The sequence below is a fragment of the Cherax quadricarinatus genome, chromosome 44 (assembly GCF_038502225.1).
Source record: "Cherax quadricarinatus isolate ZL_2023a chromosome 44, ASM3850222v1, whole genome shotgun sequence".
Lineage (NCBI taxonomy): Eukaryota > Metazoa > Arthropoda > Malacostraca > Decapoda > Parastacidae > Cherax > Cherax quadricarinatus.
Genome location: NC_091335.1, coordinates 1,487,507 through 1,513,522, shown reverse-complemented (window position 1 = coordinate 1,513,522; position 26,016 = coordinate 1,487,507). Strand labels below are relative to the sequence as shown.

The 26,016-nt window shown below is 37.8% G+C and overlaps 2 protein-coding genes across 2 annotated transcripts; one reads left to right on the top strand and one right to left on the bottom strand.

Annotated features, from left to right (window-relative positions):
* Positions 1–851: 851 nt before the first annotated feature.
* Myt1 (protein kinase, membrane associated tyrosine/threonine 1) lies at positions 852–10,593 on the bottom strand. Its single transcript, XM_070093946.1, has 10 exons — positions 10,434–10,593; positions 8,833–8,965; positions 8,051–8,237; positions 7,672–7,873; positions 7,323–7,445; positions 6,768–6,963; positions 5,872–6,017; positions 4,875–5,046; positions 3,823–3,991; positions 852–3,267 (listed from the first exon to the last, which is right to left on the bottom strand). The coding sequence occupies exons 1-10, from the start codon at positions 10,524–10,526 to the stop codon at positions 3,033–3,035; spliced, it is 1,656 nt and encodes a 551-aa protein (XP_069950047.1). The 5' UTR covers positions 10,527–10,593; the 3' UTR covers positions 852–3,032.
* Positions 10,594–13,112: 2,519 nt separating this feature from the next.
* On the top strand, positions 13,113–25,982 carry LOC128697562 (parkin coregulated gene protein homolog). Its single transcript, XM_053789347.2, has 6 exons — positions 13,113–13,304; positions 14,636–15,087; positions 17,608–17,838; positions 17,924–18,095; positions 22,139–22,288; positions 22,368–25,982. Exons 2-6 carry the CDS (start codon positions 14,851–14,853, stop codon positions 22,526–22,528), a joined length of 951 nt encoding a protein of 316 aa, XP_053645322.1. The 5' UTR covers positions 13,113–13,304; positions 14,636–14,850; the 3' UTR covers positions 22,529–25,982.
* Positions 25,983–26,016: the final 34 nt, after the last annotated feature.

The window sequence follows — 26,016 nt, the reverse complement described above, 5'->3', positions numbered from 1 at the left end:
CACATTTTATTACATTAATATTATAATGAAGAAAAAGTGCTAAACTAAATTTTATCACAACCATCATCTGTTTAATTCCACACCCTAGCATTCATTTTTTTTTGGGCATCCTCCATATTTAAATATGTTAAACTACCATGTCTACATTATACATCACTGTTTAAGCCTCACTTTCAATGAGAAATAATCCCCCTGTCCACCTACCCTAACCTGAACCTCACTATCCACTAAAAGCACTGAAGATTAAGTTGAGTGCTAAACCTGTAGGAGGTCATACAGCACTTGGAAATGGGAAACAGTCAGGTTTCATACAAGGAGGGAAGAGGATAAATGCAATTCCTTGGACCAAGAGTTACTTACCAGCAGCGAGAAACTTATCTTGGTCAACACTGAAGAGTTCAACCCTGTATTAACCAAATTTTTATTTACATTTAGGGGAAAGTGCTTAACCCATGGGGCCATATGGCACCTGAAAAATGGAAAGAAATCAGATGAAATCCAAGGAACAGGGAATGCCACGTCCAATTCCTTACACCATGAGCCTCTCGCTGGCATTAAGAATTCTATTTTGACAGGAGAAATTTACCAAATTTAACCCTTAAACTGTCCAAACAGATCTATGTTCACATGCATAGTGCTCCAAAAGTAGATCTACGTTTTTTTACATATTTTCAAATATAACAAAAAAAAAATGTAGATCAGTTTTTTTTACATATTTTCAAATGTAAAAAAAAAAAAGATCTACATTTTTTTACATACGTACTTTCAAATGTTGAAAAAACGTAGATCTACGTTTGGACAGTTTAAGGGTTAAAGGTTTTGCCTTTGAGGAATAAATCATACACTACAAATACATCTGCATAGATATTATTCAGTTATAGATTGTTTTCACACATTGCACAACCTGTATACCTTAAGCATAGAAGAACTTACCACCAGGTAAGACACCTGCTACTGTAGCTCGTCAACTTCTATTTCTACCATACTTACACTATGAACATGAGATCAGTTTAGTAAAATTATTATGCAACTGGAAGCACACATAATGGACTGCTTTGTAAGATTTTTATAATCAGTGATATACTCCACATAAAATAAATATACAGTATATTCTTGGTTTAAAAACATTGTATTGTGCTGGAGTAAATCTATTTGTACACGTATAACTGCATGTATTGCAACTATTAACTTGCCCTTATCTTCACACCCATTTTTTCTACTCATTTCTCAAAGTAGTCCCTTAGTCCTGTCCCCATGCTATTAACCCTTAAACTGTCCAAATGTAGATCTACGTTCACTCGCGTAGCGCTCTGAACGTAGATCTACATTTTGTTTTTACAGGCTTTCTTATGGAGAAAATCAAGGTCGGAGCGCTATGAGTGAAAACGTACATCTACGTTTGGACAGTTGAAGGGTTAAGCAATATCTTGACTACCTCATGCAAATTATTTATATAGGTTATTTGCTCTTGAACCAAATGAACACATTGCAAAAAGCATTAGTACAATTCAGCTGTAATGTATATAGATGCTTAGTGTGTAACGCAACTTTATCATCTCGCGTCTCATTGCACCAACAAAGAAGAGCGAGGGATGTTCTTGTGTCTGGTAATCCCAACTATATTTAATATTCACATTTTTAGGAGACTTTTTTTTTTTTAATTTTAACTATTATTATTATTATAATCAAAAAGAAGCGCAAAGCCACAAGGGCTTAATTTTAACTAAGTTTTCTGAATATTACAGAAGTTCTATTACCCATGTATGAAAACCTCACTTTTGTTGAACATTAATACATACTGTGCTAGGACTGCAGGATACACCCACTCATCTCCCCTAAATGCTTCAATTTGAGAATGCATACATCTTGTGATCATGACTACCACAATGGGAAGTTTACAATACACTGCATTTATTCCATGAAACTTCTGACCCTTGATCATCATAATCCAGCTTTCTGCAAAGTATCATTAACCCTTTGGCTCATAGCCTTCAAGGAACAAGAAACAACTGCCATTACAAGTTACTCTTATCAAAAGCATTTACAATGATATTAAACACTGTGATCCACTCAAGTGATTTTTGACCAGTGTTACTGTTGGTAAGCTGCTTCAGCTTCCTTTAATGCTGGGCTGCCATATTAAAATGCACATTCTGAGGTGCTTCTCTGGACCTTATTTTTTAACTAATCCTATATTTCAAATATATTTAGGGTATACATATGTACACAAGTAATCCGAGGCACTACATAATGTACAATAATACAAAATTTAGTAAAATATAAATATCCTCTGGTTGTATCAGATATAAAAATAGTGCATATTACAAATTAATCTATTGTTCACATGTAACTACAGAATCCAATTCTAAATATCAGTTATGCCATGTTACAATAAAATCTTGCTAAGTCAACACAAATGTTTGCTAAATTTATAACTACTGATTTTTACTGTCCTTCATTGCAAATGTTAATTATTTTATTTTTATTAGAACGTTTTATGTTAACAACAGTGGAGTGGGAGGCTTCTCAATTGCACCGTGAGTCAGACATTTCTAACTCTTAAATATAAAAGGAACCAATTTATATTTAAATTATCCACTTAATAGTTTTCGAGGTCAGTTATATGTTTGAAATATACCATGTCACAAGTCTCAAAAAAAACTGTCGCTATGTTAATTCATTAGTTTAGTAGAAACGCTACACTCCACAGGCCACATCACTGAGCTCCAAGATTTTGCATAATGGCCTCTTATAATTATGGATTGACAAGTGCGAACACTCTGATTTGTAATGTTTATCCCTTAAACAAAACAAGTCATTAAAATAAATACATCTTATTTCTTTATACCCAGAGTCACTATGTATTAAAGAATGACTTACCCCAAACTTTTTTTTTTTTTTTGTTTCCTTAATGTATGATTATCAATATTACTGTTCTTCTGTGTTATATACAAGAGAAAACTTCTTTCACAACAATTAAATAATGTTCTCTTTTCCCATATTAACCCAGACTCTGAAAAGTTACTGAAAAATCAATCATCGTCATCAGACTCTGCAGCATTGAACAAATCCATCAGGTTCCTTGATGTAAGGTTAAAGGAAGACAAAGGCTCCTCATCTACAGGAATCTTCGGGCTGGGCGTACATGGCACACTGAGACTCCCACTCACGTTCACATGTTGACCAAACTGTCTTCCTGATCTTGAGTGAACACTTCGCCGGTGAAGAAAAGATGGACTTTCGCCCACATTTAGGCTAGCATTTAGGCTGCAAAGATTCAGAAATTTTCATAATTACAACATATATCATTACTTTTGTAAAATATTCTACCTGCATAAATAAATGCAATTCTCCATGGAGAAGTGGAACAGAATTCTTCCTCCATAAACCATGCATGTTGTAAGAGGCAACTAAAATGCCGGGAGCAAGGGGTTGCAAGGGGCTAGTAACCCCTTCTCCTTTATAGAATACTAAATTAAAAAAAAAACTTGTGTTTTTTTTCTTTTTGGGCCACCCTGCCTCAGTGGGATATGGCCCGTTTGTTGAAAGAAAGAAAGAAAGAAGCCTGCTCAGAGGGATGTGTACATGCATACATGGTGGGTGTACAACCCCAGGAAACATTAACACCTGCACAACTACTGCCTGTGGTGCAAGAATGGGCTGAATAAGGATGGAAAAATAAATGCCTTGTCTTATAAATTCCTGTTTTGCCACATTTATTAAGACTTATTTTCTAACAATTTTTTTCGAAATCATTACTGCACAAGCACAAAACTACATGGATGTACTACTACTAATAAAAAGGTACAAATATACCCTTACCTATTTCTGATGGTGGGTGACACAGTGATAAAATCTGTTTGCTTCTTGAATTGATATCCAATGGGTGTAGAGTTACCAAATGGCTTGCGAGTGTATTGATTGGCTTCACTACTTGAGGTTGATATGTCACTTAAGGGTTGTGCTAGACTCTGGTCATCAATGCCATCATCTACAAGTGGTAAACCAAGCACAACAAATCAAGGAGGGGTTACCAATAGTGAGTAATGCAATGATCAATTAACAATAATAGTATTATGACAAGATACACAACCTACAAACAATGATTAAACCGCTTCACCCATGGAAAAAAAAAAAAGTATGACGTGGAAAGCTCGAGAAAAAAAATGAAATTACGTGTTTTCTGCATTTGGACACTGACAAAACTTGTTTAGCTTATCTGATAGTTCCTATTGAGAAGAAACTAGCCATTAACCGAACCATCTACTTCTACCTCACCAGAGCGCAAGGACTATACTTTTCAACCTCTTAAAACTGAAAAGAGGCTAGTTTCCCTGAGTACCTTCATAGATATTACCTAACTCAACACTGACAAAACATCAACTTCCAAAGACAATTTGCATCCACACATGTTTACCTATCAACCTCTTGCACTCTTCATCCAACAGTTCCATTCACCCAAATTTTATATTGTATATTCTTTATCAAATTAACTCCATTCTTAATATATGACCAAACTAACTTAAACCCTCTTCTGCTGTATAAATTACATTATTCGTGCAACCACACAACCTTACCATAACCAGGTCCCTCACTTTCTTCATAATTCTTTCTTTATAATTAGTAACTTATCACCCACTTCACACAACTGGCACTTGCCACATCACTCACCAATTGTTAGTTATTTGAATTTTTCAAATACAATAATGTAACAAACAGTTCCTTCCTTATCTAAGCATTGCTCACTTGTGTATTTTGATGGAAATGTTTGATCTGCACATCTCCCTTTTCTAAATCTGTTGTCTTGAACACCTTAAGTCATAACCAAACCCCACCCCATCTTCTCTGTGGGGATAACCAGTTGATAAACTCACCATCAGAAAATCCAGCTGTGAAGTCAGAATCAGAATTGTTTATTCTTGAGAGGTTTGGCAAGTCCTCAGAAGCTTTACTTTTTTGCAGACATTTGAGAGGTTGTGCTAGGAAGCTAAGGAATACCACCAGGTACAGCCATGTCTGCATTAATGTGTTCTTAGCTTTCATAATCTGGAAGAAAAGTACTTAATGGCAAGATATAAAAACAAGCACCATCTATACCTGTAGAACACTCCTTTGGATAGCTATCATATCCCACCTCAATTAATCAACTGTCTGTAAAGGAACTTTACTAAAATAATAACATAGGACTTTACTACATTCACTGTCTTTGACACAGTTGCCACTTCTTTCCTCCAACTCTAATCTTCAATTACATGCAATCTATAGCACTACCATAATAGTCTACATATTTAGTGTTTTACATTTGCCTGCTCACTATACATTTCACTGGTCATATTCTCCACTGTCAGACAGTAACTCCTACAAATAACTTTTTTTTTTATTCAACCTACACATCATTAAAAAGTAAAAAGAGCTGATCTCATTAATGTTAAATTTTTAAACAACATCTCCTCACTTAATGACGGAGTTCCGTTCCTAAGACCGCGTCGTTAAACGAATTCATAGCTAAGTGAGGAGCATACTTTAATAGTAGTGAGTGTGTGTCAACCACCTTTGATATTGTTTTAATGTCACCTTTGCACCATTTATAACATTTCTGGTATATTTTTAAATGTTTACACAGTACTGTACCGTATATTGAAACAAACAGAATAAAGGAAATCAGCTCTAATATACAAGTAAACAATTACGTCGTTAAGTGAGGAGAGGCTGTATTTTATTAGAAAAATATTATGAATTTTAACAACCTCCCTCTCCAAATAAATTATTTCCACAGCTGATGGCTCATATTGTCATAAAAATGTCTTTAACCATATTCATCTGTGTGCTTAATTGCTTAAAACTGCATAACAAATAAAATAAATATTTTACCGATTTTCGACAGTAGTCTTTGATAGTTTTGTGATAAAGAACTCTCTTGATAGGAGGAAGAGCAAGAGCTTGTTCTGCTGTGAGTCTTTCTTGTGGGTTGGGCTGGAGGAAGCCTGTCAGCACTGACTGTAAGTCCTTGGATAAACCTGAAAAAAAATTACAACAATTTAGTTTCTCCTAACACTAAACCAGAAACAAAAATGGATAACAACACGGCTGTACAAAACTTTATACTGTACATCAATGCAAAAGCAGCATCTTCTTTGTATTTTATAAATAATTTAAGATAAATCAGGTTCAAAACTTTAATGAGGTAAAAACTTAAGAGACACCTGCCTGCTTAAGTGCAAATACAATGGAACCTCAAAAATCGAACTGCTCCTAACTCGACCAATTATGTAAGTGTATTTTTGTAAGTGCTTTTATAAGTGTATTTTTGAGGGTTTGAAATGGACTAATCTAATTTACATTATTCCTTATGGGAATAAATTCATTCGGTAACGGCACTTGGACAGCCTTCTGGACTGAAGAAAGTTCGATATTTGAGGTTCCACTGTAATAGAAAGATACAGTAGTAATGAGCAAACTCAAATTACTTGCCTGTTTTCCACTTTCATGTGGTGAGAAGCCTCTCACAAGGAAAAAATGGAAATGTGTAATAAAAAGATATCAAAAGAAAAGTATGTTAACCCAATTTTACCACTAATTTTGTGAAACTGATTACCGTATAATAAACAAAAAATCTTTGGAAAGAAATTCCTACATTCAGAAATATATTTCTCATGTCACAGCTTAAACAATGAACTGGTGACTGGGTTACAGTACTCAAAATATATCTTAATCTCTATACAAAGTGTTCATTCAACCATAAAAGAAAAGAAATACCCATGACATACGGATAGCTGCAGGAGGAAGTCTTCCCTGCCTCAGCTGCTGCCAGGCATCTCCTTGTTTGGGCAAATCTAGATCTGTTGCCAACTCCAAAATGGTCATACCCAGGCTAAAGATATCAGCAGGAGGCCCAAACTGTAGATTCATCAGCTCTGGAGCTAAATATTTTGGATCACCTTCCACGGCCTCATGCACTGGGCCCTGAGAAATTGTAATAAAATTAATAAACTGAATATCAAATGGTGTTGACATCACATATTCTACTTGCCTCACCTTATGTGTTGTAGTGAAAATTAAAAACTGTTCATGCTATGTAAATTTTTTGCCAAGTGACTATAAATCAAAATTAATATCATATTCACAAAATAAGTTTTTTTTTTTTAATTTAGAGATTTAACATAGAAATGTTTCTAGCATATACTGAAGAAGGATTTCAAACTAACACATTACTTTCACAAAAATCTTAAATGACAACAGATGCCACAATAATATAACACAAGGGCTAACAAAAATGCTGAAATTTAGAAATAACTAAATTGAATGAGGACGACATATCTTACCTGAGAAATATCAATGACTAGACCAAAATCTCCAAGTTTGCATAGTCCATCGTATCCAAAGAAGATGTTCTCGGGTTTAATATCCATGTGAACCAAATTGTGCTTGTGCAAATGTCTTACACCCTGAAACAAGAGTACAGTTTTAATATTTTTATGTTGAATAAAGTTGTACAGCAATGAATATTCATTATAACTGGCCTCTGCATCACAAAAGTATTACATACTGTAGTATCAAAGCAAATATTGTAATATCAGAGGAAAACATTAAAAGCTTTAAATTTTAAATGGCCACAAAAATAGAGAAAAAATTATATTTTTTTGCCTAATTTAAAGAGGAATAAGCACTAACCTGTAATAAATCGACTAGATAATCCCACACAACAGATTCTGGGAGGTCATGCCGATCTTCTGCTACATCAGCAAGTGATGTCTTGCAAACTTCAGTCAGAAGATAAAGATGCTGCCGTTCCTCCCAGGCACGATAAAATTGTACACAGTTTTGATGCTTTGGTAATGTTTCATGTTTCTGTACCTCCTCCATGCGTCTACGTCTGAAAAAACACAAAAGTTTTGAAATGATAGGTAAGGTATAAGGTATGCTGGGAGTGTCTAGTGTCAAGAGCAAAAAGGGAGGGTTACTCAAATCAAAATGCCATAGCCGGCAGAAAATGTGAAAAACTTGTGCTAAATAAAAAACAAGAGTCTACACAAAAACGTATAATTCCTACCTGTCTCCTTCCCCCCGAAATTTAAGTAGTGTCCTCTTGCAAGCATATAATTTCCCATCCTCTTTGCTCCGAACACGAAATACTTCTCCAAATGAACCTGCTCCAAGTCTCTCTTCTATTACATAGCATTGTTCAAAATATAGTGCAGATTTCTCAGCCTTGTAAAATGGACTTTGCACAATGAAAGCTGTTAAAGAAAATGTAAATTACTATTTATAAAAACGTTCAAAATCCTAACTGGAATAATACCAAAAAGCAGTATCTCTAAAATCAGAAAATATTAAGGGAATGGGTCTGTAAAAAAAAAAACCATACCACGGGCGGGATTGAACCCGCGGTCAGTCTCAAAACTTCAGACCGCCGCGACGGTCTGGAGTTTTGAGACTCTGACTGCGGGTTCAATCCCGCCCGTGGCATGGTTTGTTTGCAATCGTGTCATTACGATTTCGTGAGTCAATGGGTCTGTAGTAAAAAAAATGATCAAATACTATAAAACATAGCAAAACAAATATTTTCTTCCAAACAATGAGTTAAGACATATTTATTGGTCCTCATTAGCCATTACAGGAGGAATCTGTAGGAACTCATTTCCAAAGAAACAATATAATAAGACATTTTAGCTTTGAATTTTGCATTAAATTAATTAATTACCTTGATTTCTGAGAAACTGGGAAATATTGACTGAGGAGTTTTGGAATCAAGTGCTCATTTAAGTAGTAATACTATGGCTACAAAAAAACTGCAATAATGGAGTGTAAATTTTACTCCCCAAAATTACTCACACGTGTCAGTGTCCTCACGGAAAGACACGGCCTGAGGACGATCTGTGTCGTTTACCCGTGGGAAAATTCTCGTAACCGGGCAGCTTTTCACTGGAGCTCTTGGAGGCTGGGCAAACTTGGGTGTGCCACGAGACTGAAAACCAGGCTATGCATTATAGATAAATGTGCTTGTGATTGCTGTATTTGTTATCTAAGATTTAATAAATGCAATACAACATGCTGATACTATAGTTTAGGAGCACAACCTAGATACTTCAAGCATTTAAAAGAAAATGTGCAAAGATGTTACCTTTCATATCTTATTTTTTAGGCAGCACTACTGTAATAATGTTATCAAAGTCTTTACCGATACAACATCAATCCTGCAATACTTAGTTAAGGTGTGCTCATACAACTGCATAATTCTCTCTCTCTCTTTCTCCTGAATAACAAAGAAAGTTTACATTTAGTTTTTGCAAACACTACAAAAAATTTTATGATGGTCTTGGCTCACAGATGTTATGTGCATTATGAAGTATTATTTTAGTCTAGAATAACCCAATGCAGCCAAACATTAATGTAACTACATATTAAGACCAATCACTTACAATGAGGAGTCAGTAAGTTCTCATCAAGGCCTCATATATGATCTGAAACGTTGACAATTTTATATAGTAAGTAATGTAAAATTTAACATAGGATAACGAAAGTAAAACAATTATTTATTTACAGTCAAGTAACACTGGGGAATGGGCGGTAATTAGGTTTGACAGAGAGGGTAGCTTCATTTCCTGGGATCAAGAGTACTTTACCAGCAACAAGGTGCCCCTTCATCCCTCCTTGAAGGACAAGAGAACAGACATTATCATGAAACATTTTATAAGTGAAGGATGCTCCTCAAAAGAAATGAGATATTTTCTTACATTTTATGATGCCTACAAGCTTTTTCTGATATTATGTCTATTTAGGTACATTTACAGTTTTTGGCCCCTCAAGGAAGGTTCCTTGATGTTGTTGAGGGGCTCTTGATTTAGGGAATTGGATCTGTGCTCCAGTTCCCCAAATTAAGCCTGAATGCCTTCCACATCCCCCCCTAGGCGCTGTATAATCCTCCGGGTTTAGTGCTTCCCCCTTGATTATAATAATAATAATAATAATACAGTTTTTGGATGATTACAACCGTCTTGTTGAGTAATATGTGTAAATTATCCAAGTTAACCCAAAGTTAAGGACCACAAAGAAATGTCACTTTTGGGTTATTTTACTAATTTACACATGTTACTAGGTAATACACCTGTAATCAGCAGAAAAGTGTGTAAAAATGTACCTAAATAAACTAACGGAAAGTTAAGAGATGTCAGTTATACGTTACTAAATATTTTACAGATATCGATACTATCAAAACTGGCAGATACTGGTACAGTTACCACCACAAATGACCGATACCGATACTCAGCCACACCTATACCAGATGTCACTTAGGAACCTAGATGAAAGCTCCAAAGCCTTGGATCAAGATCCCTCCACCAGTATGAAGCCATCCTCCTCCTGAAGACTCTGGAGGCCACACACAACACTACTCACTCTTCCTCTCTCTCACACACATCACATTACTTCTTTACCTTCTTGGTGGACAATGGTCTGTGTTCAGTGATGAACACCGGTGCTGGTCTCTCGTATGACAGTGGACTGTTACTTCCATTAATTAAGATCATCTTCGCGGCAAATCTTCATAAAAACAAACATGGTTTGTGAGGTGCGCATGCGCGGCGGCCGGCAGGGGCTACCCACCTATCCATTATAATTACAATAATATTAGTGAATATTGCTTTACAAAAGTGCAAAAATATATTAATTGGAGATATGTGTATTCGGTAAGAAGTACTAATTGGTAAAATGACATTAAAATGGGTGTATATATTAAAATAAGACTGGAATTTCTTGGTCACCGAGGAATGCCGTCATGGGGGACTACAGGTCTACTTGCGAATGAAGAGAAGAGAATGTAATTATATAATAATTATTATCTTTGTTTCTGTAAGTACTGTACAACTTGCACAGTACGTAAGTTTATTGAGGCACAGGTACACATAAGAACAGTTATCATACATAGTGTAAATTACCTAGGACAACCCCCACTCCCCAAAAAAAGTCTATGACTTATTTCCATTCGGGAGAACATTAAATAAATAAATAAATATCTTTATTTACTACAAGTACATGTACTTGGTATTCTAAAGACTGGATGGAGTAAACAGGGAAGTAGGGAAAGTACAAGAATAGGTTGGTGAAAAGCAAGGTATTTAGTAGGGAAAGAAGCAGGGGTTTACCCTAACAGGTGAACATTAGTGGCAGGGGAAGAAGATGGACGGGCAGGGAGGGCACAAACTCTGTGATAATGTTCCTCAGACACTCCTCACAACAATGGTGGTGGGTCGAGTTAGTAATTACGGACACTAAAGTTCCTGGCCCGTTAAGAGGAGTCGGTGACCCGGCAGTACTACAGCCGGGTCACCGACTGTATAAGACCCGGGCCAGGACACCACTGCTGGACCACATCACTCACCTCGAGGTGAATTTTTAAGAGGCCGTGGTATGTCAAGTTTGTCTTGTTTCTCAGTTAGTGTCTTTAATATACATTTAGCAGGATGGAGGGAGTCACCTGTAATAAACACTTCCAGATGGTATCAAACACCCAGCACAAGGCACTGGACACACTGTAGTTAATTAAGTTTATTTAGGTACACATGACTGAGAGAAAATATAGTTTGGGGTGGGCGTTGACGTACTGTAGCTCGTAGTGTCCAGCAGGACTGTAATGTATGTAGTGTTGTTTGGGATGGGAATGTAGGTACCTGTGTCGAATGTTCTGAGCTGGACAGGCACTGAGAATCATGTTTCCTGTAGTTGAAGTATCTGACACTGCAACATCATGGAATCTTGGTTCAGAGGACATCTAGTCAGACACTGCAACATCATGGAATCTTGGTTCAGAGGACATCTAGTCAGACACTGCAACATCATGGAATCTTGGTTCAGAGGACATCTACAAGACCTTCTTCACGGCTGCTGCAACTAACCCATCTCTTTGGGAAGGACCTACTTCCACTGGGGAATCCCGCCTACCAGTGACTGCCCTCGTCTGCTGCCCGTCCCATCCACTGACGCCTATAAAAACGCCAGTCTTCTTGCCTTTGCTCCAGACTCTCCTCCACCACGATGCTGTGAACACTAACTCCAAGGCCGAGGGACTGATTACCTCATCTTTTGTATATAGTTCTACTGTCTTCCTATTATGTCCTAGAATCTGTATTGAGAAAGCCACTGGATGGCGAAACGTCTACAATAAAGATATCCAGATGTTGCACATGTGTCTTAACTTTCATGTAGTTGAAGTAATTTTGGAGTAGTCAAGGAGCACGTAAGTTCCCCAGTCTCCTAATAACATGTTTATTTTCCCACTATAATATATCTTGTCCATAATTACTATCATATTTACTTTGTTTCGTAAGGTGAAGTCCAGGATCTTTCCTTAATTCATGGTATAACTTAACAAAACTGTGATGGCAATTGTGTTGTAGAGGTCTGAGTGAAGGTCAGACCTCTACAATAACAATTGTCCTCATAAAAAAACTTCTACTAGGGAGAGGAAGAATCTTCCAAATTCGACATATTTAGTTATGATATTTTTAATGTACAGTACGATACAATAACACAAAACAGAGAAACTCTGTGGCATGTGATGTAACATACATGTGGGCAAAGAATTATTCTCAAAGCTGTGAAACACTGGAAATAATCTGTAGAAATGTTAATTTCAAAGCATTTAAGTCATTTTTCACAACCATCTACAGTTTGGAGAGGAAATTTTAAACGCTATTTAAGTTCATCTTGGATCATTATTAAGTTACACATCAAAGAGGAAATATTGGACAAGAAGACAAGACAGGTGGATGTAAGCTGTCTTCTTCTTCTCAGGAACAAGGGGACACAACTGGAAGCTGTGTCCCCTTGTCAGTGACAGGGATGTTAGGAAGTATTTCTTCAGTCATAGAGTTGTCAGGAAGTGGAAAAATCTGGAGAGTGATGTAGTGGAGGCAGGGTCCATACATAGCTTTAAGAAGAGGTATGATAAAGCTCATGGAGCAGGTGGAGAGTGAACCTAGTAGCGACCAACGAAGATGCGGGTTCAGGAGCTGTGAATCGACTCCTGAAACCACAATTAGGTAAGTACACGCATCTTGCGCAGCTCGTCAGTCAGCTAGTGTTGTTGTGGTTGCCATGACAACGAGCATCAACACATGGTCAACAAGACCTGTTGATGTCACGTCAATACCATCAGTGTTGTCCTCTGTGCTGGTCACTGGGCGTTGGTCTTCCTTTATTAAGGACAAACACACTATCTGACCTTTATTATAAACCCTTGACCGGCTTAAACAGGAATATTTCAGATTATAACTCAAAATATGGGAAGTTCACTGATAGTCTTGTAGGTAAGTAGTTATGACGACACTAGTGTGATAGTAGTTAAGTAGACACTACTGTGATAGTTATGTAGACACTGCTGTGATAGTAGTTATGTAGACACTACTGTGATAGTAGTTATGTAGACGCTACTGTGATAGTAGTTATGTAGACGCTACTGTGATAGTAGTTATGTAGACGCTACTGTGATAGTAATGTAGACACTACTGTGATAGTTATGTAGACGCTACTGTGATAGTAGTTATGTAGACGCTACTGTGATAGTAGTTATGTAGACGCTACTGTGATAGTAGTTATGTAGACGCTACTGTGATAGTAGTTATGTAGACACTACTGTGATAGTAGTTATGTAGACACTACTGTGATAGTTATGTAGCCACTACTGTGATAGTTATGTAGACACTACTGTGATAGTAGTTATGTAGACACTACTGTGATAGTTATGTAGACACTATTGTGATAGTTATGTAGACACTACTGTGATAGTAGTTATGTAGACACTACTGTGATAGTTATGTAGACACTACTGTGATAGTAATGTAGACACTACTGTGATTGTAGTTATGTAGACACTACTGTGATAGTTATGTAGACACTACTGTGATAGTAGTTATGTAGACACTACTGTGATAGTTATGTAGACACTACTGTGATAGTTATGTAGACACTACTGTGATAGTAGTTATGTAGACACTACTGTGATAGTTATGTAGACACTGCTGTGATAGTTATGTAGACACTACTGTGATAGTAGTTATGTAGACACTACTGTGATAGTAGTTATGTAGACACTACTGTGATAGTAGTTATGTAGACGCTACTGTGATAGTAGTTATGTAGACACTACTGTGATAGTAGTTATGTAGACACTACTGTGATAGTAGTTATGTAGACACTACTGTGATAGTAGTTATGTAGACACTACTGTGATAGTAGTTATGTAGACACTACTGTGATAGTAGTTATGTAGACACTACTGTGATAGTAGTTATGTAGACACTACTGTGATAGTAATGTAGACACTACTGTGATAGTAGTTATGTAGACACTACTGTGATAGTTATGTAGACACTAGTGGAGAAACTAATGGAATCACACTCTCTCCTAATAATGGTTAAGACTACAGATGGGACCAAGAGCTAGAGTCTGACATAACAGTCATGTAAGTCGTTAACAACAGTCGAGGTTATCAACAGTGTCATCATTAACAGTTACCTGGAGTTATACACATTAAATGATTGACATATATTACGTTATCCAAGGAATGACAATAAGTAATTCTAATGGCTTACTTTTTTACTGTAAAGTAACCGGATTCAAATTATATTCGCCCATACAGGTTGTTTGATGGCTTACACAGGAATTACTTTGAAGGCTGCCACAAGTTACCTAGAGTGAAACAACATATCAACAGTCGTGGAAACAACAGAATACCGAACTTTATTATGCATATACGTCCCAAAAATACTCGAATATGTGACTGCATTTCATGATTAACAGTTTAGTCAATTAAACACATAGAAATATGGTATCAGAGTGTGGTAATGTGATGGTATGGGAGCCACCTTTCATGGTAGAGCAGACACCATGACCTCAGTAAGGCAAGATAACACTGGTGGACGGAGAAGTATATTACATAGTCAACCTACTCCTTCACACACACCCTCCATCAGTGCCCACCACACCATCACAGGCAACATTACTGTGAATGATGGTCAGACAGGAAGGAGAGAGTGGACTCTTGACGGTGTCAGCGCTCGTAGACGACATTCTGCTCTTCCTAACCCACATGTGAGAGTACTTTAATGTTTAAATACTTACCAGCATATATACACCGAGAAATGTATCATTTGGCATATACAGTGAGAGGTATCTTATTATATACTGAGAGATATCTCAGTGTATAAACAACGAGGGGAGGGTATATCAGTATACACCGAGGGGAGGGTATATCAATATACACCGAGGGAAGGGTATATCAATATACACCGAGGGAAGGGTATATCAATATACACCGAGGGAAGGGTATATCAATATACACCGAGGGAAGGGTATATCAATATACACCGAGGGAAGGGTATATCAATATACACCGAGGGGAGGGTATATCAATATACACCGAGGGGAGAGTATATCAATATACACCGAGGGGAGGGTATATCAATATACACCGAGGGAAGGGTATATCAATATACACCGAGGGGAGGGTATATCAATATACACCGAGGGGAGGGTATATCAATATACACCGAGGGGAGGGTATATCAATATACACCGAGGGGAGGGTATATCAATATACACCGAGGGGAGAGTATATCAATATACACCGAGGGAAGGGTATATCAATATACACCGAGGGAAGGGTATATCAATATACACCGAGGGAAGGGTATATCAATATACACCGAGGGGAGAGTATATCAATATACACCGAGGGAAGGGTATATCAATATACACCGAGGGGAGGGTATATCAATATACACCGAGGGAAGGGTATATCAATATACACCGAGGGGAGAGTATATCAATATACACCGAGGGGAGAGTATATCAGTATACACCGAGGGGAGGGTATATCAATATACACCGAGGGGAGAGTATATCAATATACACCGAGGGGAGAGTATATCAGTATACACCGAGGGGAGGGTATATCAATATACACCGAGGGGAGAGTATATCAATATACACCGAGGGGAGAGTATATCAGTATACACCGAGGGGAGGGTATATCAATATACACCGAGGGGAGAGTATATCAATATACACCGAGGGGAGAGTATATCAGTATACACCGAGGGGAGGGTATATCAATATACACCGAGGGGAGAGTATATCAATATACACCGAGGGGAGAGTATATCAGTATACACCGAGGGAAGGGTATATCAATATACACCGAGGGGAGAGTATATCAGTATACACCGAGGGGAGGGTATATCAATATACACCGAGGGGAGGGTATATCAATATACACCGAGGGGAGGGTATATCACTATACACCGAGGTTTCTATAATCCATACTTCATTATTATTGCTAAAATATTCTTAATTAGATCAACAGGTTCTAGGCAGCCTTAATGACCCTCAGTTAATTAGATCAACAGGTTCTAGGCAGCCTTAATCACCCTCAGTTAATTAGCCAACCTTTTACTATTTATAACTTTACTAGATTTAAAACCACATTCCACTTATACTTTAATGTCTATAATTAGTTAAGGTAAGATTGGTGCGGACATTTTAACCCAGAGTTTTAGTTACTCAGGATAAACCAGGAAAGTTAGTGCGTCTTGGGGACTGTCTCGAGTCAATTTTGATGATGTATACAGTACAGTGTATATGTAAATGTGTATATTTATACCTGGAGGGTATTTCCAGGATCAACGCCCTCGCGGCCCGGTCCATGACCAGGCCTCGCAGTACATCAGGGCCTGATCACCCAGGCTGTTACTGCTGGCCGCACGTAAACCGACATATGAACCACAGCCCGGCTGGTCATTTACTGACTTTAGGTGCCTGTTCATCTCCCTCTTCAAGACAGCCAGGGGTCTATTGGTAATCCCCCTTTTGTATGCTGGGAGGCTGCTGAACAGTCTTGGGCCCCTGACACTTACTGTGTTGTCTCTTAGTGTACTGGTGGTGTCCCTGGTTTTCACTGTGGGGATGTTGCGCTACCTGCCGAGCCTATTGCTTTCATATGGAATAATTTTCATGTGTATATTGAGGACTAGTCCCTCTAGGATTTTCCAAGTGTATATTATCATGTATCGTCCTCGCCTTCCTTCCAGAGAGTACAGGCCTTCAACCGTTCCCAGTAATTTAGGTGCTTTATGGTAGTTATACATGCACTGAAAGTTCTCTGTATATTCTCCAGGTCTGTAATTTTGAAGACCTATGTATTGCATGTGGATCATTAAGGCTGCAATTGACATGTACTCTAATATCAAGAGCACTTTAATTATCAAAACAGGGTTGAAAATAATCTCTCATTGTATATGCCATGTGATTTATATTGATAATTCGTTAGGTTTTAAAGTCTATATAGACTCCACGATGGCCATTACCGCTATATATTAACTCCATTAAGTAACCCTGGGAGTAAATTCTGATAGATACATATTAATTATGTTATTTGGGAAAAATTATATTTAACCATAGATAAATATCTTCTATATTTTATTATTATTATTATTATTATTATTATTATTATTATTATTATTATTAGTAGTAGTAGTAGTAGTAGTAGTAGTAGTAGTATTAGTATTATTTTTGTTAAATGTGAGTGTCTTATAGATGTGATATATAACACAGAGTTACCGGTCGGTGGGGTCATCGTTGGCCTTGTCCTTAGGAAGTGTGCGGACAGTGGAAGCCTTCACTCCTGCCTCCCGCATGCGGGGAACTATGGTGGGCCGCCCACCCAAGCTTGGGGTGTTCCGCCCACGACCAGCCCCGCCCACAACCTTCAGAAAGATGTACGAACGTGGAGACGTGCCCGTAACCTTACATCACGACCACCACGGACACAACCTTCGCTGGAAGGTAGAGAGAGAGAGGATAATAGTAAGAGTGAATAATGTGAATGTAAGAAAGAATGGCGAGATGTTTCTTTTCTCTGTTTCTTCAGGTGGAGGTGGAGAAGTTGGACTATCATCACTACCTGCCTCTCTTCTTCGACGGTCTAAGGGAGGTCACTCACCCTTATGACTTCTTCAGCAGGGCAGGCATCCGTGAGCTACTTGCCCGCGGGGGAGACAAGATCCTCCCAGTCATTCCCCAGCTCATCCTCCCCATTAAGAGTGAGTGATCAGGCTGATGCTGGGAGAGGAAAGGTAAAACTGTCTATATACTCTGGCCATTCGAAGATTTAGACACATGTAGGAGACACCTGACGATCTACCTGGAGACCTGTATTCTTATAGGAAGCATTGAGACTTGTTTAGAAAGCATAGAGACCACAGAACGGGTAGGGATTGAACTCACGGCGAGTTAGTCCTAAAACTCATTCATTATGAGTTCAAATCCCACCCGTCATGTGGTTTGTTTGCAATCGTATTATTACGATTTCGTGAGTCATGAAAACATGGAGACAGTAGAACTAACTGACAGTGTCTAAACTGTATGAGTTAGTTTAATATGTTTATTATGCACCCCATACCCATCCCGTGGGCGGTAGTCAAAAGATTACAGAGGTACACAATTGGTCCAGGGACTGGACTCCAAAGTTTTGATAGCTGAGCAAGTTACAAAGGTAATGAACTAGATCTGGTCATAATCATGGCCAAGTTACAAAGGTAATGAGCTCCAGGTTGAGCTGGTCACACTCATGAGTAATTGCAAAGGTAATGAATCATAAACACATTAATCATGAGAATTTACAAATGTAATGAGCTCCAGGTAGAGCTGGTCACAATCATGACAATTTTCAAAGGTAATGAATGATAAACACGTTATGACATGATTACAATCATAGACAAATTACAGAGTAATGAGCAGTAAATATTTGAATTTTGTGTTTGCTGGAAGTGTGGAAGTGTGAATTGCTCATTACTCTATAATTTGTTCATGATTGTAGCCAAAGTATAAACGTAAGTAACCATTCTACAGAATTCATTACCTTTGTAACTTGTGAGCTCATTACCTTTGTACCTAGTTCAGCTATCAAAACTTTGGGGGCCCAGTCCCTGGACCCATTACGTACCTCTGTAATCTGTAAATACCTTTGTAACTTGTCATGATTGTGACCAGACTTACCTGGAGTTCATTACCTTTGTAAATTGTGAGTTCATTACCTTTGTAAATTGTGAGTTCATTACCTCTGTAACTTGCTCAGCTATCAAAACTTTGGAGTCCAGTCCCTGGACCAATTATGTACCTCTGTAATCTTTTGACTACCGCCCACAGGATGGGTATGGGGTGCATAATAAACATATTAAACTAAACTAACTAACTTCTGTATAGACCGTCCACATTTTTCAATCCAGACAATATACATTTTAGATTTTCATCCTTGCTGTACGTTTTCATTCATATTCCGTAGACAGAATGCCTCAGTGTAAACTATATTCTATGTTCTTTAACTTCCTGACGTTAAAAAACAAAAGCGGAAATTTTGGTGCAGTTTTAGTGTGGTGATAATCTGCCACCAACGCTCCGCCATTTTTGAGGTACGTTAACACAGACTGACGTTTAATATCCGAGGCTTTAGCGGCAGTGTGTGTGCTTTAACATTACCTTCCTATCTCCCTTCCTGTTTTATCCACCCTCCTCCCTCTACCTTATTTTCTCCCTTCCTTTTTTATCTAATAACCTCTCCCTTCCCCTCCGGCCCGACTTTCAAGACAGAACACACTATCTAGTACAAACATTTTAAGTCATTTCTGGGAATACTTTGTGTTTACATATTTTACTTATCGCTGGCGTGAAAAGTACTATGTTTTTCACTAATATAAATGTTAAGTGGAAGTGTTCAGTACAATGTTATCATTTATACTACACTGGAGTTTACCTGGAGAGAGTTCCGGGGGTCAACGCCCCCGCGGCCCGGTCTGTAATCAGGCCTCATGGTGGATCAGGGCCTGATCAACCAGGCTGTTACTGCTGGCTGCACGCAATCCAACGTACGAACCACAGCCCGGCTGGTCAGGTACCGACTTTAGGTGCTTGTCCAGTGCCTGCTTGAAGACTGCCAGGGGTCTATTGGTAATCCCCCTTATGTGTGCTGGGAGGCAGTTGAACAGCCTTGGACCCCTGACACTTATTGTGTTGTTTCTTAACGTGCTAGTGACACCCCTGCTTTTCACTTTTGGATAATTTGTACTTCATTATACATCATTGTAGATACTCTACTTCATTATAGATCATTGTAGATACTCTACCTCATTATAGATCACTGTAGATACTCTACTTCATTATAGATCATTGTAGATACTCTACCTCATTATAGATCACTGTAGATACTCTACTTCATTATAGATCATTGTAGATACTCTACCTCATTATAGATCACTGTAGATACTCTACTTCATTATAGATCACTGTAGATATTCTACCTCATTATAGATCACTGTAGATGCTCTACTTCATTATAGATCATTGTAGATATTCTACCTCATTACAGATAATTGTAGATACTCTATTTTATTACAGATAATTGTAGATATTGTACCTCATTATAGATCATTGTAGATACTCTACTTCATTATAGATCATTGTAGATATTCTACCTCATTATAGATCATTGTAGATACTCTACTTCATTATAGATCATTGTAGATATTCTACCTCATTATAGATCACTGTAGATACTCTACTTCATTATAGATATTCTACCTCATTATAGATCGTTGTAGATTACTTCATTACAAATCATCGTGGATACTTGGTAGATACTCTAATACATTGTGGATACCTCATCACAGATACTTCATCACAGATACTTCATCATAGATACCTCATCACAGATACTTCATCATAGATACCTCATCACAGATACTTCATCATAGATACTTCACAGATACCTCATCACAGATACTTCATCACAGATACTTCATCACAGATACTTCATCATAGATACCTCATCACAGATACTTCATCACAGATACTTCACAGATACTTCATCACAGATACTTCATCACAGATACTTCACAGATACTTCACAGATACCTCATCACAGATACTTCATCACAGATACTTCATCACAGATACTTCATCATAGATACCTCATCACAGATACTTCATCACAGATACTTCACAGATACTTCATCACAGATACTTCATCACAGATACTTCACAGATACTTCACAGATACCTCATCACAGATACTTCATCACAGATACTTCATCACAGATACTTCATCATAGATACCTCATCACAGATACTTCATCACAGATACTTCACAGATACTTCACAGATACTTCATCACAGATACTTCATCACAGATACTTCATCACAGATACTTCATCACAGATACTTCATCACAGATACTTCATCACAGATACTTCATCACAGATACTTCACAGATACTTCACAGATACTTCACAGATACTTCATATATTCCATAACCAAAATTCCAGACAGTTTAAAATACTAAGAATTTGTTACTTATTTGATTAGAAGTAATTTATGTATAAGTAAGAAGTGACAGCTTCTTCAGTATTAATAATAATAATAATAATAATAATAATAATAATAATAATAATAATAATAATAATAATAATAATAATAATAATAATAATAATAATAATTGTTATTGCTGTTAAGAGCAGAAATTAACATGGCCTGGCTATAATAATGCATCATAACTCACACTTTTTTCATAGTTAGCATTAATGGTGGTGTTTGTATCAACAGATAACTAGTTATATTATTACAAGGTGAGGTGTTGATACACATCCCCTCAAGGAAGGTTCCTTGATGCTGGCGAGGGGCTCTTGATCTAAGGAATTGGAACAATGCTCCAATTCCTTGAAATAAGCCTGAATGCCTTCCATTCCCCTAGACACTGTATGACCCCTCTGGGTTTAGTACTCCCTCCATGAATGTAATAATAATAGTAATTTAGCAGACACACACACACAAGGCTTGTTCCTGGGCTAAGGTGTATAAACCACGGTTAGAAACTAACGGAATTGGACCTAACGACACTAATCGACTCCAGGCTGAGAGACTAATTACCTCAAATTCCTGATCTTCATCATTCTTCTTTATAAAGGACTGATGAAGCCAGTGTGGCGAAACGTTTCCTCAATAAAGATACCCAAGTGTTGCACATGTGTCTACTTTACCATCATGACAAGTACTAGACTAGATATGTACTGAGTGTATGTGTGTGTGCTTGCAGGCGCCCTCAATACTCGGGACGTGAGGGTGATATGTACAGTGTTGAAGGTGCTACAGGAACTGGTCATGTCTGCGCCTCTGGTCGGGGAATCCCTTGTTCCCTACTATAGGCAGATTCTTCCCACTCTCAACCTTTTCAAACACAAAAATGGTATGTAGCTTAATATTTATTCTTTAAATTTGAATCAGTGTTAGGGGTTATGTTCATTTATTAGTATATGTTTCCGCAGTAAATTCCGGAGACGAGATTGACTACTCGCAGCAGCGGAGGGAGAACCTGGGGGACCTGATCCAGGAGACGCTGGAGATCCTGGAGAGACATGGAGGCCGCGACGCCTATATTAACATCAAATATATGGTACCAACCTACCAGTCGTGCGTCATGAACTGAAGAAATTACCAGCCAGGTTATTCCATCCAGTTAGTGGAGTTGCAAGTATTATCACTGATAAGCCAATATAACTCCAGCGAAGAACTTCCAACTGGCTAAATGGATTTTGTGCAAGAGTATGTTTATTGTGACGATTTCAGGTTCACTCTTAATAATATTAAGAGTAACTGGTGTAAGAAATGTAATTAATGTAACCGTACGTAGCCTATAATGATTCAATTACATGGAACTTGTGACACGTCTAGGGTGTAGCCCCTGGCTAATATTGTCCACTATGCTGTCACCATTACGGGTTAATTACGTATTCTTATTGTAAAAATATTTGGTGAATATGGTATAAAATACTGACAAGTTGAAGATTATGACACATGTACAACAGTTGGGTATCTTTATTGATGAGATGTTTCGCCTACACAGTAGGCTTCTTCAGTTAAATACAGAGGAAGAAGGTGTAGTAGTGAAATGCAGATGATGTAATCAGTCCATCAAGCTTGGAGTAATAGTATTCGAGGTGATCAGTCCCTCAACCTTGGACTGATTTCAACTGTATTTCACTACTACACCTGCTGCCTCTGTATTTGACTGAAGAAGCCTACTGTGTAGGCGAAACATCTCATCAATAAAGATACCCAAGTGTTGCACATGTGTCTTAATGTGTAATAATAGTGTTCATCCTACTAGTGGTGTGGATGATGTAACATGTTGCGTACACGAATATACTGGAGTGTACCTGGAGAGGGTCTCGAGGGTCAACGCCCCCGCGGCTCGGTCTGAGACCAGGTCTTGTGGTGGATCAGGGTCTGATCAACCAGGCTGTTACTGCTGGTCGCACGCAAACTGACGTACGAACTACAGTCCGGCTGGTCAGGAAATGACTTTAGATGCCTGTCCAATGCCTTCTAGAAGACAGCCAGGGGCCTTGAAGACAGTCAGGGGTCTTGAAGACAGTCAGGGATCTTGAAGACAGCCAGAGGTCTTGAAAACAGCCAGGGGTCTTGAAGACAGCCAGGGGTCTTGAAGACAGCCAGGAGTCTTGAAGACAGCCAGGGGTCTTGAAGACAGCCAGGGAGGCAGTTGAACAGTCTGGGAACCCTGACACTTACCATGTTGTCTCTCAGTGTACGCGTGGCGCCCCTGCTATTCATCAGGGGAATGTTCCATTTCCTGCCGAGTCTTTTGCTTTCATAGGGAGTGATTTTCGTGTGCAGGTTTGGTACTAATCCCTCTAGGATTTTCCAAGTGTATATTATCATGTATCTCTCTCGCCTGCGCTCCAGGGAATACAGATCGAGGGCCTAGCACAGTATTATAACCTAGACATATAACAATATAACACCCTAGGTCTTTTATTTTGTTTTTCTTATTTAGGCATATGATATAATCAATCTACAGTGATATTAAAGGACTTGAGTGGAAATAAGCCAGGCTGGCTTTCTTGGGGGTTATCCTGGGTTAGCCGTAGTAAATATTCCCAATAAAAACTTTAATATATAAGTTAGGTGAAGCATAATGGTTCAGAGAACCGACACATTGATAAATTAGACACATGTACAACTCAGTAAAGATACCCGAGAGTTGCACATGTGTCTAATTTATCAAGTTAGGTGATAAATTAAGTGATATAATCGTACTTCAAAGTTTATCCAAGCTAGAATAAGTTACTGCTGTAGTTTGGGGGTAAGAATGAAAAAAAAAATGTCTGCTATACCAGAAGTCCATAGTAACATACAGTATAACTTACATAAGACAAGACAGAATTTCCATGTAAACCGAAATTTATATTGCTTGTTATGTAGTTGGTGAGGGGCTCTTGATTTAGGGAATTGGATCTGTGCTCCAGTTCCCCGAATTAAGCCTGAATGCCTTCCACATCCCCCCCCCCGGCGCTGTATAATCCTCCGGGTTTAGCGCTTCCCCTTGATTATAATAATAATAATAATAATTCTTGTTATGTATAATATTTTAGCATGATACATGTTGGTACAAAGGAATATAACAACTGGTGTACATACCAAAAACACCTTTATATGCAGAACACTTTGTTCTAACTTAAGATTGATAAAACAATAAGTGTAGTAACTGTATATATGGTAATTATGTGAATTATACTGAATACGAGAACATTTAATATTTATCTTCATTTATATATTTATTACAGCTTAAATATCAATGTTATTTATATGTAAATAAAATTTTAACTGGTAATACATTCACAGGATTTCCCGTCTTATTATCTATCTATCTATCTATCTATCTATGGGTAATAATGGGTAAAACTTGCGATTTTGGCTTAGATAGTAATGCTCTTCTTGCCGAATAAGGCAAGCGAAAATTTGTGTATGCAATAATATTGCAAAAATCATTCTAGACCTAACGAAAAAAATGTTCCATTGTGTTTGTTTATTATTAAATTATTGTAAACTTGTCTAGAATATATTTAACTGGATTAGACTAAATTAAATTGCGCTTGTTATAATAAGGTCAGGTAAGTTTTCTAAAGTTCTTTTGGTACAAAACTGTTAATTTTTACATTAACATAAATTAAAAAATATATATCTTTAAACGCATAAGAGAAAATTTTAGAAATGACTTAATTTTAAATGAGTTCTTGCTGACCAATTTTACCTATTCGGCACGACATATTTAAACAGCAGACGACACCAACAAGATCCAAATACATTGTGTTTACCACTAAAACTTTCACTGATATTCTTTGTAATATATATTATCTTCTGTGATATTGTTGGATTAAATACAAATTCTTATGACGTTATACATTCTTTCATTTTTCTTATGTGCGTGTACTCTCCTAGTTGTGGTTGCAAGGGTCGAATCATAGCTCCTGCACGTGTGTGTGTGTGTGTATGTGTTAATTATAATTTCTCAAGGGTATTTGTCGGTAAGACACTTGGCCTGTTTCGTGTGTGTGTATGTTCATATATATGTGTGTGTGCTCACCTATATGTGGCTGTAAGGATCGAATCTTAGTTCCTAGCCCGGCCTGCCTCTCAACTTGCTGCTGTGTTTTCCATTTTCTCCAATATCGATAGATTCAAATCCATTAGCCTCTCCTGTTAACTCATGACCTTTAACTCTGAAACAAGGTATATACTTATGCACTTTCTCCTGTGTCTTAACATACTTCCTCACGTGTGTATTTCATACTGGTGCTGCGTACTCCAAGATAGGCCTGACATATGTTGGATGAAGTGCCCAGAAAAACTATTTCTTGAGATTCCTGAAGGCCACTCTTAAATTTGGAAGGTGAGCATTGGTTTCAGATGTTATTCAGTTGATGCAAGTCTCTGGCGAAATACTAAGCACTATGCTCGTCCCTACGTCTTTCACTTTGAGTGAGGTCTACAACCTCTGTCTTTTGTTCCTTCTCCCGATCTTCACTACCTTCCAGTCGCTGGGGTTGCATTCAAGCAGCCACTGTCTGACTAGTTGTCCAGTTTGCCCAGATACATTTGCGGCCTCTCCTGTGG